Below are 20032 nucleotides of genomic sequence, written 5' to 3'. Positions count from 1 at the left end.
AAGAGACCCTGGGTATGAGGTTGGCCGCCATTTTGAACTCGGCTAAGAAGACCCCGGGAACGAGGGATAATTCCCGAGCTCTGACAACACTTGACGACTTTTTAGGTTTACCATGGAGTTCAGAGGACTTATTGTATTTACTAGCGTTTTTATTGTAGTTTTGGTGTTGTCTTTCATCTCACACGGTTACTTTCGAACAGCCGAAACCTTGGCGCCACGAATTGGTAATCATTCGCGTGACTTGAACGATCAAGACCTCCAGTTTAAAGGAAACATTGACTGGAAGAAAATACCGCGAAAACCATCACCTAGACCAGAAGATATGCACGATAAATGGATTGTAATCACAACAGTAAGTTCTCCCACAGAAGATGTAAAGAAGCTTTCTAAAATTGAAGGTTGGAAAGTTGTTGTTGTTGGAGACACTAAGACACCTGAAGATTGGAGGTAAGATGAATATAAGCTTAATACTTTCTTTTCCTATATTTGTCCGGTTCAAACTTCTTTTCGCGGCATCGTTTCAAGATTACAGTAAGTGAACGGGTATTCTAGAATCCAGCCCCAACTTGAGCTCATTGAAAACTCACAGCAATTTTTGTTCCTTTCCTAGAAAGACTGAACTCGGGCATAAAACGGGTGTATACCTAACTGAAATATTGCAGACGACAAACTTAGCCGTTAATTTACGTCTAAATTGAATGTCAGTATATAAGAAAGGATGCTCATACAAGTCAATTATTCGGTGGAATGCCCTGGAAAACCAAATGAGATCAATTTGTGCCATTGACGCTTTTAAAAAGTCACTAAGGTGTTCTTTTAAGCCACATAAATTGTAAATACGTGGAATTCTTATATCAGCTTTATTGTAAATAACTCTAATATTATTAATTGTACACGACCACATCAGCTTTGCTGAACTTTTAAATCGTGTTTTAAAGAAATGCTGTTATTAAGTGGCCTGCATAGAAAGCGTTTCCAGCGGGCGAGGAGCAAATTCCAGCGGGCGAGCGAGCGACCGATCGAAAGTGAAGGACAGGAACTTTATCATCGGTTAGATTTATATGATGACTTAAGCTTTGAACTACTAAGAAAAGTTAGGAGACGATTGAGGAGGCCTTTCAAGGGTTCTTGGCGACAAGCGACATCGCTCCAAAATTGCAAAAAATGTAGCGACAATCTTGTTCCAGAACACCGACAGCCGACAGAACCTGACGGAAAGCTGGGTCACGCAATTTTAGACAATTTCAGCACTGATCGAATGGTCATAGAATTAACTAAAATATCAAAATAACTGTTCAAAACTATAGAAGAACTCTAACAAAACACAGGGAAGCCAAGAAGGGCCATGGATGGACAAAACTGGAGAGGATTGAAATGGATTGAATTTGGGTAAATTTGAAAAACGTCGGCCCACCTTTTTTCAAATTTATATCAGTCAATATCAAAATGTCATTTACACAGCTGGAAAATCATTATCAGTTGTTACGTGGCCGTGATTTTGCAAATGAAAGAGGCTTGCTCTGCCAATTTGACGTTTAGAGCTCATAATTAACAAAATTAAACAAAATTACCTAAAATAGCGTGACCTAGCCCCTTTAACTTCGACAAAGCGACATCTTTTCACTTTGTTATTTCGACAGCGACATGACCGACCAGGCCAGCATGACTCTAAATCCCTTCCTTTGTTGGTGTTGCTACGTGTATATTTCTTGTGCAAATTAAGATATATAAACAAACCATCATTCAATACTTGGCGCAGTTGTTATGCAGTGAGCGTCTTATGTCTCTTATTTCCTTTTTTGGTACAAAGGTCGACACGTAGTCACGTCAGTTTATGATTCTCTGTAAATCGACGACTTTTATCGTGTCTGTGCTGTGGTGTGCTGTGCAGACTACAGACTGCAGATTGCAGATTGCAGATTGCAGATTGCAGATTGAGTTTTAAATGCAGACTAGATGCAAAATGCAGCCTGCAGACTGTACACTGGGTTTCAAATGCAGACTGAAGCCTAAGCTGTCACATCGTTTGATACATGATATATTTTCAAGTGACCTTAGGATCACGCAATGTCGGTCTCATTTTCTCTGCCGCGAAAATTTCCTGCTAGGTCTATTTCCCTCTAAAAACGAGATGCTTCTGTGAAGCATACACTGGGTTGCCTGTGATACGTGCTACAGAAAATCAGAAGGCACTGAATTGTGTGGTATTGAAATACAGCATTCCAGTCTCTGAAGAATAACAAATAAAAGAGAAGCGAGAAACATTGGCTTCTGGGCTGACATGTTGATAATTTTCAAGTTCCCTCACAACTTCTTTTTACCACAAGTGTGCCCTCTGAGCATCTGAGGGCTTTCTAATACTAAAGTTCACTGAAGTTAAGCCCTGCCGGGCGGGGTTAGTGTTTGGATGGGAGACCAAAATAACGTACCCCTCTTAAAAAAGAAGCATCGGACCGAAAATACTATTAACTCTAACAAATGCGAACTCAGCAAGGTACAGATCTTTTTAGCTTGCTTTATGCAAAACAAATATTGATGAAAAAGCAAATAACTATTGATACACAGTTTTCAGAAAGAGCAGAAGGAAGTTTCCCGGACGGTCGATCGAGAATAAAATATTTACGACATCAAAACAACATTAATTTTGAACCGTGAATATAGAATATAAAAAGTTACAATCAGCGACAAACATTTTGGGAGATTTTTGCTACGTTCAAGTAAATTGCAAAATCGAAAGTGACTTGGCCGGAATTCAGCGGGCGCCGTGATTAAGTTACCGCTGTATGTTTACTCGCCAAACAGTGAAGCATCTGTGTCAAATGATGGCAAGATACCGGGTTTTTGTAAGTTTCTTTTTCTGTCAAGTGTTATAAAGTTTGACAATGAAATGAGCGAAGTCAAAACAAAGATCACAATCGCCCAACTCTTATTTATGCAAAGTCAAAATTTACTCTCCAAGACACGTACGACGTTATTTATCACCAGGTAATTCCATCATTTTGGAAATAGCAGCTACTTTATTATTCATCTGCGTCACAAGTTTTCACTGATTTTGGGGCTCATTTTGTTGAAACTCAAGCACGCTTCCAACAGGCCTGTGAACCCTTCCTGCTTACAGAGCAATACTAAAAAACTTCTCCCATATCACATTTCAACCTTAAGCTCGAAAATTCAATACACAACATGATATTATAATTCACAAAGGCAGAAAATACCACAGAATCCTTTTCCAGCGAAAATTTTATTGAAACAAACAACATATTTGCTCTTAGAGGCGAAAACCTCTTCCTATTTCATTGCGTGCGTGAAGACAAGAAACTCAATTGTGTCAAATTACCATGTACTTCAGGTAAATACTGCTCACTTTGATTTCGTCTCGACGGGCGATAGATTGTTGTCGAGGTCCAGTACTCGTCGCTTTTGAGATTCATGCCTAGTTTATCCAACTGACTTTCCATTATTGAGCTCCATAAGGGTATATTTTGTTTAAGGATCCACTAAAACGCCATTCGCGTTGCATGACTTTCGACGCCATTGCAGGCTAAGTTAATGATTCTACTGTGTCCACCAGAGAAATCTACGCAGTTCCACTACCCTCTCGATCCTAAGAAAATACGCCCAGAAGGCTCTATACACAAAGACACCACTTACCAGGGGAGTGACAGGCAAGACTTTTGCCGACACGGAAAAAAAATAAAAAACTAAAAAAAAGAAAAACGAGATGCTTCTGTGAAGCATACACTGGGTTGCCTGTGGTACGTGCTACAGAAAATCAGAAGGCACTGAATTGTGTGGTATTGAAATACAGCATTCCAGTCTCTGAAGAATAACAAATAAAAGAGAAGCGAGAAACATTGGCTTCTGGGCTGACATGTTGATAATTTTCAAGTTCCCTCACAACTTCTTTTTACCACAAGTGTGCCCTCTGAGCATCTGAAGGCTTTCTAATACTAAAGTTCACTGAAGTTAAGCCCTGCCGGGGGGGGTTAGTGTTTGGATGGGAGACCGAAACAATGTACTCCTCTTAAAACAGAAGCATCGGACCGAAAATACTATTAACTCTAACAAATGCGAACTCAGAAAGGTACAGATCTTGTTAGCTTGCTTTATGCAAAACAAATATTGATGAAAAAGCAAATAACTATTGATACACAGTTTTCAGAAAGAGCAGAAGGAAGTTTCCCGGACGGTCGATCGAGAATAAAATATTTACGACATCAAAACAACATTAATTTTGAACCGTGAATATAGAATATAAAAAGTTACGATCAGCGACAAACATTTTGGGAGATTTTTGCTACGTTCAAGTAAATTGCAAAATCGAAAAGTGACATGGCCGGAATTCAGCGGGCGCCGTGATTACGTTACCGCTGCATGTTTACTCGTCAAACAGTGAAGCATCTGTGTCAAATGATGGCAAGATACCGGGTTTTTAAAAAGTTTCTTTTTCTGTCAAGTGTTATAAAGTTTGACAATGAAATGAGCGAAGTCAAAACAAAGATCACAATCGCCCAACTCTTGTTTATGCAAAGTCAAAATTTACTCTCCAAGACGCGTACGACGTTATTATCACCAGGTAATTCCATCATTTTGGAAATAGCAGCTACTTTATTATTCATCTGCGTCACAAGTTTTCACTGATTTTGGGGCTCATTTTGTTGAAACTCGAGCACGCTTTCAACAGGCCTGTGAACCCTTCCCGCTTACAGAGCAAAACTAAAAAACTTCTCGCATATCACATTTCAACCTTAAGCTCGAAAATTCAATACACAACATGATATTATAATTCACAAAGGCAGAAAATACCACAGAATCCTTTTCCAGCGAAAGTTTTATTGAAACAAACAACATATTTGCTCTTAGAGGCGAAAACCTCTTCCTATTTCATTGCGTGCGTGAAGACAACAAACTCAATTGTGTCAAATTACCTTGTACTTCAGGTAAATACTGCTCACTTTGATTTCGTCTCGACGGGCGATAGATTGTTGTCGAAGTCCAGTACTCGTCGCTTTTGAGATTCATGCCTAGTTTATCCAACTGACTTTCCATTATTGAGCTCCATAAGGGTATATTTTGTTTAAGGATCCACTAAAACGCCATTCGCGTTGCATGACTTTCGACGCCATTGCAGGCTAAGTTAATGATTCTACTGTGTCCACCAGAGAAATCTACGCAGTTCCACTACCCTCTCGATCCTACGAAAATACGCGCAGAAGGCTCTATCCACAAAGACACCACTTACCAGGGGAGTGACAGACAAGACTTTTACCGACACGGAAAAAAAAAAAAAAAAAAAAAAGAAAAAAAAGAAAACAAACAAACTAAACGCAGACCTCGACTGGGTTTGCCTTATAAGGCAACCCAGTAAAAAGAAAACAAACAAACTAAACGAAGACCTCGACTGGGTTTGCCTTATAAGGCAACCCAGTAAATATTGTGAACATTGAGAATTTGTATTTGTTCGTTAATCTGAAGCATAAACATTGGGTGATATGCTTCACGGCTGACCTTAAAGGGGATTCGAATTCAAGCCTTCTGACGATTGCCGATTGACATATGATAAAATAAAAACACGTAACCAGCACAGGCGCCCCAAGCTCAGCGTGAGCAAACATAAAGAAATTTGCGGTCTGTCACCCCGGTAACGGTCAGTTTGTTATCAACGGTCGAAGCCGTGGCCACTTTGGTGATAAAGCACCGCCTCTGTTTTGTTGCAATACTCACCGCCTGACTTTGCTCGCTGCTATTGCGTTGATGGTGGGTTGAGATGAAAGTTCAATCTTTGTCAATTGATTCTGATGTGAAATTGTGACTGTGGAAATATTTTATCAAGGAATATTTAACTCAAATTGGTGGCACCTGAGAATTTTAGTCTCCAGCCTTGGGGTTTTTATTATAACCGTTGACAACCACGAAATGGGCCATTTCCGAGTTGCTGTTTGTCTCAGTTTCGAAGTGAGTCTTGGTGCTCAACTATTGTAAGGGAAATGAGTTTGATTTGCATAAGAATACGCAACTCATTTTCATTTGAATGGTTGTGCACCTGGACTCGCTTTGAAACAGGTATGCAGCAACTCGGAAATGGGCTATTGAGAAATGGCTGAAATCGCGTCGGATCTGGAAAATATCCACACAGGAAGGAAGCTATCCACGATGGCAATAAGGTTAGTCTCTTTAATTGAGATTTTTTTCATATAATTATCTCAAGCTTTTTATCGGGATTCTCCTAAAAATCCTTATATTTTTGCTCACCATGCTCACGCTGAGCTTGGGGGGCCTGAGTCACCAGTTGCTTTGCGGTCATCACTTCTTTCCATCCCTCAAACTGACATTTCCCTTTTTATTCAACTTATACGACGTACAGTCTACTTTAGACTTGAGAAGAGTTGAATCCGGATCGATGGCTTCACCTTGCAGTTTCCGATATCCACTAGACTAACGAGACAACCTCCCAGAAATTCGAATTTTTTAGAGCATTGAAATAGTAGTTCCCAGCAAAACAATTGAAAGTTAACCCGTCTTCAACGTGGTTTTTAGACCTAAATACTGTAGATCAGCGCGGCATAGCTTAGAAACGCTATTTCTTGTTGAACTAAAGCTGTAATTCTGCTTGTTTTCATTCTTTTTAGAGCGGTAAGCTTGTCAATATTAACATTGGATATTGAGTCGTGTAGTTGTTACGAAATGTCCAATGTCAGTTTGAGGGATGGAAATTAGTGTTGACCTTGTTTGCTGGCACGTGTTCCAACCTTTCGACGTTGTTCGGCATGGCGGGTATTTCTGCTACAGATCGTTTTCACTGTCACACAACAAAATAATAAAATCGAAACCATTCAAAACATTCAAAACATTGGAGTCTGTAAATTGAGACGAAAAGAGTGAACAATCGATTGAGAAAGTCGCACCTCCCTTGTAAGTGCCCGACTGCACTGCCGGTTTAAAATTCAAAGCAAAGCAAACAATAGACGGATGAAGTCTCACCTTCATGGTCACTTAACACAAAATGATCATGAATACGGTGAACGGCTCGTTTTCCTTGAAAAAGTGAAATTGTAAGGCGCAGTCTTAGCGAAGATGAGAAATTTTAAAAACATTAAAGACTGAAAACCTCCAAAGACACTCGTGTGCGCTTTCAGCAGAATGCCACGTTCAGCGAAAAACTTCTTCAATTACAATAGGTAAAATACAATACAACAATAGACTGCAAAATTTACACTTCCTTGCACACACACAACGCCAATAAAAACTACAAAAATTCAACCTAGAAAAGAAGCCTTCACACAGCTGAAAAAGTCGCCAACTCTCACCCTTCAAAGATGTTCTCGAAAAATCAAAGGAAACCGTATAATCAGATCACTTTATCCAACAACTTTATGCATACCCATAGAGAACTAGACTGGCATCCAGTTGCTCTCTCAGACGTTTATGAGGCGGAGATAAGACGCCTTCGCGTTGAGAATGATACACTAAAAATTCATTACAACTCTGATTCGCGTTTTGATGAATCCACCTTTAATAAATACCCCGCGTTCATACGACTTTTTGGCTGAATAAAGACGCTTTCATAAAAGAAGCAACAACACGAATGATGTAGTAAGGGCGGATTCGATAACCCAAAGCACAAGTAACATTTATAACGACAAAAATATATTTAAGAAAACACATGTAATGCTTGGATGATGAATAAGTTCTTCACCTGACGCCGTAAGTTAATTCTTCACCTGGGTACCCTAGTGAATATAGATTCTCCAAGGAACAATCTACCTCTCCCCCACCCCCTAATAACACCCGTTTTGCACGCCGAAAATTTCCGATAAGTCCTGAAATCCTCGGCGTGGTCTCGGCAAAATTCACAACGCGTCACTTAAAACAATAGGGCCATTGTTTAAATCTTAATGGGTGAATTTAGGCCGGAACAAATAGACCATTTCTTGATACGAATGAAAACTACGCTAATCTAAGTGTTCAGGGCAGCATCTAGTTCCGCCTTGGGTTTCGTGGAGAAAAGAGCACTTTTATTCAATCTTTCAACACTCGATAATGGAAATATTCGGAACCCGATTTGCATTGCTAACGATGTCGCATCGGCTCCTGATTGTCCGCTATTGTTCTCCTGGTCACAGACTGGTGATTCCTTTCATAGTTTCTCAAACACTGCCTGGAATTCGAGACGCCTGTTTACATTCTTGCGATTCCGCAGGCCTAGACTGCACAAGCGCCCTTGTGTTTATTACGCGAACTCCACGGCTACGTTCTATGTTCTTTTAGAGGGCAACCTTGTTTTCAAACTCAACGCTGGACCGGTCAACAATGGAATGTCCACAACTCAACACAAAGCGTTCACCCGGCCACAGGCCTCCCGGGCCGCTCGCAACACAGGGAAGCTGATTGTCGTTGAGCGCTCTCCATGGGACAATACTCGCTCCTTATCGCCCATGGTTCTAAGTCCCGGAGGGAGTACCCCCTCCCCCCCCCCCGGGTTCTAAGTATGGTCAATGTATGATCGGTCAAATCAAAGTCTGCGGATTTCCTCGAGTTTGTATTCAGTTCCAGAGCAGATATTGTCACCTTGGTTGAGACCTGGCTTACTCCAGAAGACTCGGTGGCTTGGCGAATATCGGTGCTCGCTGGTTTCACATTATTAGACCAGCCCCGTAACGGTCGTATGGGGGCATGGCATTGCGATCTTACACAAGGATGGCGTCACTGTCAATAAAATCTGCAGTGGCGAACAACCGTTTTTCGAGTACTTGGAGGCTGTTATCAGACATGGGAAGTTAACTGCTAGACTCCTAGCTGTTTACCGCAAATCCATACTCAGAGACACACCCAGTTACATCGAACATCTTTTTTGCTGAGTTGTCAACATCCTTAGAGACTGTAATCCTCTCGCCTTAACCGCTGCTGATCGTAGGTGATTTTAATTTTCACGTCGATGGCTTAGAGCATATTGGTGCTGGCTGCTTTTTGGACTTGATAGAATCTATGAACTTGAATCAGCATGTCAGCGGGCCCACCCATGAGCGCGGCCACACTTTAGATCTTGTCATCACACGCGAGACAGATTCTATCCTACTTGGCAGGCCTGAAGTTGGGCGCCTTTTCTCTGATCATGCCGCAGTGAACTCCAGACTAAATTCTGTGAAACCGGCGTTTGGGAAGAAGACCCTGTCTTACCGGAAGATAAAGGCAGTTGATGCTGACAGGCCCAAAAGTGACTCGATGCAGGGCTCGAGACTAACTTTTTAGCTCATTAGCCGAGTGGCTAGTATCAGGTCTGATTTCACTAGCCAAATAGAAATTTGCACTAGCCAGTCTCGTCATGCGCAGTTTCATTCATTTGCATAAACTGTCAAGAAAAAATTCCACATTTGCAAACACAACTCGCGCTTTTAGTAAATATTCTCATATCCATCCTCGCAACAGTGGCGTAAATATGCTGCAGTGTACGGCCTCCCGTAGTTTTCTCACGAAGGCAAAGTTTTTGTGGCCTCGAGGCCAATTCTCACAGAACCGTTGCCAAAACTTTGCGACTCGTAGATGCAATGTAGTATGGAAAATGAGGAATCAAGTAAATCAAGAAATAAAGCGTACATAAAACTAAACTGCTTGTTTGGAAGTCTGTGGAAAGGCTGTTCCTTTGATTAGAGCTATATGCGATTGAGATTTTAACCTGAAATCGCCATTCTACGCATGAAGCGCAAAAGCAGCGGAATGCGGGAAAATAATATCTTAAATCAGATATAAAGGAAATTCCAAAGGACAAACTTGTCGTCGTATAAGATTTTCTTTTTAATAGTTTCAAACAGCAATCCGTGCGTTTTATGTTTGAATGGTTTTCGGGGTCAATCAAATATTCGGCGGCCACAGTGATCGCGAGCAAGTTTTCCCTCTTTTTATGTGAGATTCACCATTCCTAGTAAACGAGATAAGTCGCTCCATATTATCTCGTCCTTTTTTTTAATTTGAAATAAATTGTATTTGGATTCAATTTCTAAACATGCAAGTATGTGACCTCTTTCCATATACACGTAACAAGGTCGCAAACAGTTTCGGTTGGCTCGATCACAAACACTGTCACTTTTTGCGTTTGTGTTTGCGGTCCTGTTTTCCATATGCGTGATTGCTTTATGCAACTTGATCTCGCTACATCGTAAGAAAAGGGCACAAATATAAAAGCAGAATTAGTTTTTGCGTCGTGTTCAACTTCTTCTTATGTTGGAGTTGTTGCGAAGAAGAAGGCAGAGAGGAAGTGTCAAGAGACTTCACCGTCACTCTTAAGGTGTTCCATGGGTAAACAAATTCCATTTTCGTTTTCAGTATCTCGCGATGCGCAGAACGTATGCGCAATAGCAATAGTAAGCACCGTTCTTAAGCAAGGACAACGACGACGGCGAAGAAAACGCCACATAACAATAGGCTTCAACGGAAAAAAAAAACAGTAGTTCTGCACGCTCTGCACGTGCGTTTTACATTTTGAGACATTTCTTTTCCGTTCTCCTCTTGATAACGACGTGAAATGATCAAATCTGATGTCATGTGGAGGACGAGAGCACGTGACGATTAATTTTCAATTTTCGCTCTAAATATCCACACCATTCTCGCCAATTTTATTCTCGGAATGTGTATTCACACTTTCCAAGCCGAGAGACGTGGAATAATCGCAAACTTATTACAGTAACGGCAAATAATATTTTTAGACAACGTTCTCGTAGCCCTCGTCGTCCTCCTTGGTTAAGGTCCCTAACAACGTAAAATGACCAATTTTTAGGTTTTGACGACAACGTGGACAAACAACAGTGAATCTTCCCTTCTCTCTCTTTTCTTCAAATCCATACGCACCAATATGGTTATAGCATACTTCACCTTTATTTTTTTCTCAATGCGCGAGCGTGCGGAATTCTACGAATCTGATTGGCTCTGGGAGCGGGCGGATCCTAGCCCTGGTTGCATGAGCGTGCGTAATAACCTTAAATTTCCATTTTGTGATACCGACTCCGTTTACATACACTAGTCAGTGTATCAAAATGGATTTTTATTACACAAGAAGCGTGGAAATAGAATTCAAATAAATTATTATAAAGAACATTTCTCTTTGAAACGTTCAGTTTGTAAGTCGCCGCTTACTGCATTCGCTATCACGCGCGGTGCGAGTCAACAAGTTAAAAAAGTGATTTCAGGGAGGAAGAGAGAGAGGAAAAATATAAATAAGTTCTTTACCAGCTAAGGGTTGGTCCATATAGCGAAAAACTGTGCCCTCGATCTTGAAAAAGCTGCCCTCGCCCTGCGGCATTTTCAAGACCTCGGTCACAGTTGTTCGCTATACGGACCTCCCAGCTGGAAAATAACATATATTTATTATACAACACATTTTGACAATATCCAAATATGGTCTTAGCCCTCTCAATATTCGTCGTACGTACTTAACAGCCGCCCGTATTGTAAAACGTGACCAAGATGAAATCATCGCGAAATACTTGCGATAGCGCTAAGTTATATTTTGGAACGTTGTCATTGCCCATGCATAAACGCCCTATGGAAGTGTCCCCGCGACGCAAAACAACCGAGCTCCAGGCGGATTTTTCTTCTATTTGAAAAATCGATCACTGGATTGTTGGTCACTTTGTGATTTCAAAACCTTGATCATACAGACACAGCAAATCACTAAACGTGGCCAAGGCAATTGCGTCGGAGTTATCCTTTCGAAACTTACCGAAAGTCCGTTTCACGTTGTAACTTTTGTTATTTGTCTGTTTCCATAACAGCTATCCCAATTGTGTTTTCCTGAGCGTGGAAAAACAAAGGACTTTGGGTTACCGCATTCACCACCTGATTCCGTACAAGAGCTACGCCCGAAAGAACATTGGATATCTGTATGCCATTCAACATGGCGCAAAGATCATCTATGAAACAGACGACGACAATTCACCGACAAGTGGAAAAATAACATTCTACCAGAAAGGCACTGGAGACTTTTATGTCTACCAAACGGATTCCGTTGTGGTAAATCCATATGAACACTTTGGACAAAGCACCATTTGGCCCAGAGGGTACCCCCTGAACCACATTGCTGATCCCCCGTCACACAAGTTTACAAGATGCGAAGGGGTGGACACATCAATACAGCAGGGCGTAGTTAACGGGGACCCGGATGTGGACGCAATATTTCGTCTCACGAGAAAAGACGCAGGTGTTGACTTAAATGTGGAGTTTGATGGCAATGCTCTCCCTGTTGCTCTTCCTCCAAATACATTAGCGCCTTTTAATTCTCAAAATACAATGTTCTTGAATAGAGCATTGTGGGCGATGCTGCTTCCGACTACAGTTGCCTTTCGAGTCACGGATATCTGGCGTGGTTACTGGGCTCAACGTTTATTGTGGGACGTGGGTTCACATCTGTCTTTTTTCCCACCAAACGCTGTTCAGTTCCGAAATGCACACAACTATTTGGCAGATTTTATAGATGAGCAGAAGATGTATCGGCAGTCTTCACAGCTGGTTAATTTTTTGGTAAACTGGCAATCCGATAGGGAACATTTTTTTAGCAGAGTTCTGGAATTAAGTGTGGCTATGACAGAAAATGGCTTCTGGGAAATGCATGACGCAGTATTAACAAAAGCATGGTTGGAAGATTTAGTTAGTATTGGCTATGAGATGCCAGTTATAAACCCTGTTTCAAAGCCATGCAAAAACGTCAGAAATGAAGGGGAAGATGTCTTACCTAAGGAACAGTCATCATCATATTTACGTGCCGGGAAGGTATTGGAAAAACTCCGCTCTATGACATTGACTTGACCTCCGACGAAAACGAACAACAATTATATGATTTAGCTGTAATGCGCCCGTGGGAATGATGGGAAACCGTAGTTGCTTGGAAACGGGCAAAAGGACAACAGAAAAATCAGAGCCCTGGGATCGAGTCAAACCATAGTTAAGGGAGGGGACTGGTTTTGAAGCTCGGCAAACATCAAAGGAGCAAACAAAGCAAACTCGTCCCCAGGGCCTTCTCCTCTGCGATTTTCAAAATGGCGGCTCGTAATAACCTTAAATTTCCATTTTGTGATACCGAATCCGTTTACATACAGAAGTAAGTGTTTCAAAATGGATTTTTATGAGACAAGAGGCGTCGAAATAGAATTCAAATAAAAATATTTCTCTTTGAAGCGTTCAGTTTGTAAGTCGCCGCTTACTGCATTCGCTATCACGCGCGGTGCGAGTCAACAAGTTAAAAAAGTGATTTCAGAGAGGAAGAGAGTGAGAGAGAGAGAGAGAGAGAGAGAGAGAGAGAGAGAGAGAGAGAGAGAGAGAGAGAGAGAGAGAGAGAGAGAGAGAGAGAGAGAGAGAGAGAGAGAGAGAGGAAAAATATAAATAAGCTCTTTACCAGCTAAGGATCGGGCCATCATCATATTTACGTGCCGCGGGGAAGGTATTGGAAAAACTCCGCTTTATGACGCGGACTTGACCTTCTCCGACCATGAGGCGTTTTTTAGAACAATTTTTCGATTTTATTGGTTGACAACTTCTGGACAACGGCCTGGATAGAGAGACATGCACTCGAAATTCCAGGTCAAAAGTCAGCAGTCTTAGAGTGTCTTTGCGAGGCTTTTACTTCTTTGAAATGCCCTTCGGGAAACGTGTACTCAGTAATTCTTGGCCGGATTACAACAGGGAGATAGGATCTTTTAACTGTACTTGCGTGCAATATACAGAATATATCACCATTTATACATTAAGCTCAATAATTCACGTATTTTGATTGGTTCTTGTCAGCCTCAAAAACGTTTAATTCTTTATTTAAAAAGCGAATAGATTCGATAATGCCGTGCTTCTGTTCAGTGACAGACCACAGAAGACTTCAAAGTGTGGTAAGAACAGCAGTGGCACATTCGGCTGTCGCCTCCTGTTCCACATTTTTGTTCTTGCCACCCTTTGACGTCATCTGCGTTCTGTTACTGAACATACGCACTGCAACATGGAATCTGTTTGTTAATCAGACAAGGTGCTTCAATTTACGGTTTAATTTGCGCATTTTGTGTGGAAACCTCCCGCTTTAGAATTTTGAGACGAAAAAGAGACCAGTTTGCGAAAATTAACCATAAAGCATCGTAGTAGCAATCATGGCCATGGCCATCCCTCAAACTGACATTTCCCTTTTTATTCAACTTACACGACGTACAATCTACTTCAGACTTCAAATCTACTTCAAAGAAACGAACATTTTAAACATGCAGAAAAGATTCAGAATAGGCGAGGCAAAGAGTTGAATCCGGAGCGATGACTTCACATTGCAGTCTCCGATATCCACTAGATTAACGAGACAAGCTCCCGAAAAATTGATTGTTTTAGAGTATTGACATAGTGGTACCCAAACAATTGAAAGCTAACCGTGATCAAAGTGGCTTTTAGACTTAAATACTGTAGATCAGCGCGGCTTGGCTTAGAAACGCTATTTGTTGTTGAACTAAAGCTCCAATTCTGCCTGTTTTTCATTCTTTTTACAGCGGTAAGCGTGTCATGTAAAGAGGGTATATTTCGTCGTGTAATTGTTACGAAATATCCAATGTCATTTTGAGGAGTGTTGACAAGAGAAAATGAGGGGACAGAGAGGAAGGCTCAGGGCGTTGGCCGGGATATGTCATGTCCACGAAAGTTATTTTTAGACGAGCGGAAGTCTGTCTTCCGAGACGTCCGCATGCAGTCTTGCCTCGCTCTCAGGTTCTTAGCGGCGCACGTGCAAGGCTGATGAATATTTATTTTCTTTCAAACATCAGACCGAGGTTGGCCTGCATGCGGACGTATCGGAAGACAGACTTCCGCTAGAACAAAGACTTCCGCTCGTCTAAAAATAACTTTCGTGGACATGACATATCCCAAGGGCTGGACCGGGAGCCTCCCTCTCTGTCCCCTCATTTTCTCTTGGTGATGACCAGCCATGTATACATTTCCAAAAACCACGTAGCCATCTTTATTATGACTGGAGCCCAGCCCCAGAGACCGTCAAAATCTTTAATGGGCCCCTTGCACCTGGCGATCACATGGTACAAAAACCGCCATACTGGTGAGCAGATTGCGCACTGGGACGTCTAAAACAAACAGAATTTAAATTACGTTTCTTTGTTTTAGATGTCCCAGTGAGCAATTTGCTCACCAGTATGGCGGTTTTTCACCACGTGATCGCCAGCTTCAAAAGGCCCATTTTTGCAACATCCATGTACAAAGTTTACTATAACTTAAAACCAGCTGGGCCTTGAAGTTACAAAGCATCTTTTTGTCTCGGTATAATTTAGCCTCTTAAAAGACTTTCTTCAATTCATCTGAGTGCGTATTCAACCGCCTAGTACGGGTAAAATGAGGATCACCAATTTCACCCAGGTAAAAAAGGATTTAACCTGAAAATGGATTTTACCGGCAACAAGAACACTAACACTGTGCTTTCGATCCATTGCCGTTTCACATAATCAGCTAAATCACGGAAGGGCTCCGTTTGGGCTTGACGGCGCAGGACAAGGAACGTAGGTCGACTTTCATGATGTGGCAGGAACGGAAGGGCCATTACTTTTCTGCTAAAACGATACGCGCCATTGTCGTTCGAGTAAGCAGCTTGAAGGGCGAGCTCTTAAAACTTTGGGAAAAGACAAATTCTCTTGTAACTAACGTGATAAAATAAAATGTCTCAAGAAATGGCAACATTTAAACCGTTAATTGCAAAAAGAAAATTTAAATTTAAACATCCTCTAGGTAGATTGACTTGTCACGTACCGAAAACAATCATTGTCAAGGCTGGAACGAGCCTTGAATTTTCGAATTTTGGTTAGATAAGCGGCCGTAAGAGTGCATGCTATTTTTATGCATGTGTTACACACCTAAAACTAGGAATACTGCTATACGTACCTTTTGATAGTCATTTCGGAGCGATTGCAGAATATCCGTCCACAAGGAAGCGTTACGCCGCAGTGCCGAAGTGAACGAAAGTGGGTTTTGCGCGGTTCGCGTCGGATAGAGTGAATCGAGTAGAATGACTGCTGCCGCAGTGCCGCGGTGCATGAGTCGATTTAGGGTTAAATTGAGTTGGGAAGAATGGCTGGTGCTGCAGTGCTGCGGTGCTTGCCTCATGGATTAAAGAACGAGGTATATCCAACACCACGACTGTGGCACTGCGGCAGTGTTTTTAGGGTCCATTTGTTGTGGCCGGGTATTCTGCAATCTAGCCGTTTCCCTTCTTGCTGGACATGAGGATGAAGAATATTAATGGCACTTACTTCGCAGATTCCCCGGCCAGATCTGAAAAACGCATTTATGGTGCGAGCTGCTTGCATAGGGGGCGAACAAGTTCGGATGTTCCATCCGCATACCAGCATTTGGTACTAGCCAGGATGTTAAGCTGCTGCTACTTGACAAATATTAAGTGTCTTCGATCCGTCGTTGGGAAAAAGCCTGAAGGCTTCCCATTTTAAGTTAGTCATTTCATTCTTTCTTTCTTTCTGCGGTACACTTTGTAGGTTACTGGTTTCGTGAGCTTACTGAAAGGTAGTGAGGATGTGTGTCAAGGAGCGATTGTTTCTTGAATCTGTCGCCTTTATATACCACTGCATAAAAAGTGCGGTCTTCTTTGCTGAGACTGATAAGTTTTCTATCCGGTCTTCTTCTTAGGATGTTCCCAGAATAACATTCAGTTCAACATGCACACACATAAAAAAAGAAACAAAACAATCACTTTAACACAGTCACGTACAAACACACACTGGAATATGCCACAACGGCAAGCAAGGAAATTATATTGAGCAAAATGATGTTTAAAAATTGCTTTTTGAAGAGGATTTTAGTTGATATTGTACGAATTGAAAGAGGAAGGGCATTCCAATAATGTTTACCAATGACAGTTGGACAGAATTTCCGTATATTTGTTCTTGAATGGGGAAGAAGGAGATGTTGACAAGATGCATGCACTACGAGTGGAATAATTATGTTGCTCAGAGATGAGGGATATCGAAAAATTATTACATTTATCATCACAGAGATGATCATATGAAAATAAACATGTATACATTTTAACAATGTCACGAAATTTCAATAAACCAAGGTTTACATAATGTGGAGTGATATGATCTTGTAAAGGAACGTCATTCATGATTCTAATTGTTTTGTTTTGCAGTCTGAAATGACAAGCTGCAACAAAGGAGTTTCACAATTATTACTCCACAGTATGCATCCATATAGTAACTAAGAGTAGATAAGAGAATAATAGATGCTAGTTTGACATTGATTACCTAGATACCCCCTTGACGATTATTACTCCACAGTATGCATCCATATAGTAAATAAGAGTAGATAAGAGAATAATAGATGCTAGTTTGACATTGATTACCTAGATACCCCCTTGACGATTATGTTAATGCTCTTACTAACTTTATCACAGATAAATGCTGTATATGATAATGCCAAGTTAAATGGCCATCAATATAAATACCTAAATATTTTAAACTTATGTCTTGGCATGGTCGATGATAAAGGAGACTTACTTTTACGCCATGCACTTCTTATCGCTAGGTATTACATACACACTTGCAGACTTAGAAATACCCTACCCAAGTTAGAAATATATACAAAAAAAATCCTGAGCTCGATGGAAATTGAAAGACAAATTGCAAAAGATAGTAATACCTTAAACGCCTTTAAAAAGAAATGGACTAGATTGAAGAGCACCCCTGAATAAATTAATTCAACACTGTTATGAAACACACCTGCCCTGCGTGGAAATAAAGGCTGCACCTGTTGACCTCTTTGTGTTTCTGTGTGTAGTGTTTGTGCTTATTGGACTACTCTGTGACGATATATGACCACGATAGGTAATTATTGTAAATTAATACCGTTTGTTTGGTAAGTAGTGTAGAGACTGTAATTACTGTTAGTATTGTAATGTATGGTAAGTATTGTTAATAATGTAAGTATAGCAAGTATTGTAATAATTGTAAGTAGTGTGTAGCATTGTAAATGTTGTGTCATATAACAAAATAAATTAAAAAAACAAAAAAAAAAAAAAGTATTTTAAACTTGAGACTTTCTGGAGGTACTGACTAGCTAGTATTAACGGAAAAAGTGTTATACTTTACTTTCTGACGAGGTTGGTGAAACCAGCTTGCGAGCGGCCGTTGTTGACTGCCCGGTCACAAGCCTCTGAGGAAAGCCGAAGAGGTGAATTTTAAGGCAAAGTTTTCGTTCGTCACGAGTCTTTCGGCCGCCGAAACACACGTATTTGGAGTGAAATTTATTGGGCTTTATGGAACTGTTGTTTTTATTGCGATTCGGGACTTTTCCTGTTGAGGAGAAAACGATTTGTGGAGTGAGGTCTGGCCAGCAATGGATGGAGTGGTCGGCCTTCCTATTCTTTTAGTAACGGTTTCCGAATAACTTCACTAAACGGCGTCAGAATGGCTCTAAACTCGGCACAAGAGACAAGTTCGTCACACATTTGAGGTAGGAAAACTTTATTTCAAATGAGATAGTTATTTACACAATTTTTTTACGATCGGTGATTTTCCCATACAATTCTCTATATACACGAGCTGTCGCATACACCACCTATTTTCAGCTTGGGGAGCCTGTGAAGCCACAAACCCGTCTAAAACGGACGCAAGTTTGCCCTCCGATTGCACAGAAAAGACGAGGACAACTGTACGTAGAAGTATGTGAGGTTTATAACTACAGTTACAGCTTACTTTAGCATATATAAGCTCAAAGTTAAATTTTCCCATACAAAGGCTATAAATCGCATACCAAGCTTGGGCTCATGGGCTGCCTGTGATGGCACGTGACATGTTGTCCTCCAATCGTAACGAAATGGGTCAATTTCCCTTGTTTTGCAGAGTACGACGATAAAATGTACTGAAATGCGGGGCGCACGTGCAGCACGAATATTTTCCTCTTTTTACCAATGTTGTGTTTTTCAGCGTTGGCGTAGCCCCATTGTTCCTTGAATGCAAATCCATGACGACAAAAAGATTCAATAATGAAGGCACCTATGTCGGTGCTTGCAGTAGACAGATATTGGTAAATTACCTCAAACATTGAAGATGAAAGAGTACAGCCGGAATGAAAAAATAACGAAAACAATTACAGTCAACGCTTTTATTGACCACCAAAACCAGTAGAATTTCTTGAGACATTGCCAGATACTTCAATTTCGCTAACGTTTGGCAAGATATTGCGCATATTGCCTCTTTGTAGCGCACCTTGGAAGGCGTGTGAAATTTACATAAACAGCTCAGACAGAGAATTGCATTGCAAAACCTTAAAGACTCCTACTTTTGAGTCCCTCGCATCGCCTCCCCCTTTCCCTACGGGGCTTTGGTGGCATGGTAAAAGTAGATTGTTTAAAGAGATCAATACGAATTTTAACTGGCTCTTGCAAATTAATGTTGCTTTCTTCGAAGGCGCTGTGACGCTACTATTTCTTCCGCAAACCTTCTCGCTCGAGGAAAGCTGTCACGTATACGAAGTTAATTGATCGGCAGGTGTTATTACTATAACACTGGGCGACGTTCTTGTTTCAAGAAACTGTGCTCTGTCTCTGACTTATTTATGAGTAATAAGAAAAACGCGGAAAAGGCTGTGTCAGAGTATGTCATTCCTGCATTTTAATATGGCCTAATAACATCTGCGCGACCAGTTAACGAAAACTTTCTTGAGCTTTAAGGAAATTTTGTCCATGCACGAGGAAAGGAAACCGTGGGAGATTTTTTGAAGTTATGACAACCGATTTGAAAAAACGAAAAGTGTCAAATGCAAATCAGTTGCCTTGCAAATGCTCTGATGAATAATCAAGTTTGTCCGCCGGACAAAAAACATAGAGAGGGTTAATCTGCATGCGACTTCGATTCAAGCACAGAACATCTGTCTGCTTCGTAAGCCACGCTTTGTTTTTCTAAAGTAAATTTCGCCGTTTCAAGGACTGCTAGTAAAAGCTAGGATCGGGGTTTTAGCCATGGGAAACGGAAGAAAAGACAAAGATGGCGAGTGCGCTCAGCCTCTAGTA

General features: G+C 41.1%; 1 protein-coding gene across 1 annotated transcript; it reads left to right on the top strand.

Moving 5' to 3' along the window:
* Nucleotides 1–32: 32 nt before the first annotated feature.
* Nucleotides 33–13296, top strand: LOC138000375 (uncharacterized). Its single transcript, XM_068846736.1, has 2 exons — nucleotides 33–447; nucleotides 11766–13296. The coding sequence occupies exons 1-2, from the start codon at nucleotides 113–115 to the stop codon at nucleotides 12793–12795; spliced, it is 1365 nt and encodes a 454-aa protein (XP_068702837.1). The 5' UTR covers nucleotides 33–112; the 3' UTR covers nucleotides 12796–13296.
* Nucleotides 13297–20032: the final 6736 nt, after the last annotated feature.

This window comes from Montipora foliosa, chromosome 4 (genome assembly GCF_036669935.1).
Source record: "Montipora foliosa isolate CH-2021 chromosome 4, ASM3666993v2, whole genome shotgun sequence".
NCBI lineage: Eukaryota > Metazoa > Cnidaria > Anthozoa > Scleractinia > Acroporidae > Montipora > Montipora foliosa.
Note: the sequence above shows the minus strand (reverse complement) of the source record. Positions and strands in the feature narration are given on the sequence as shown.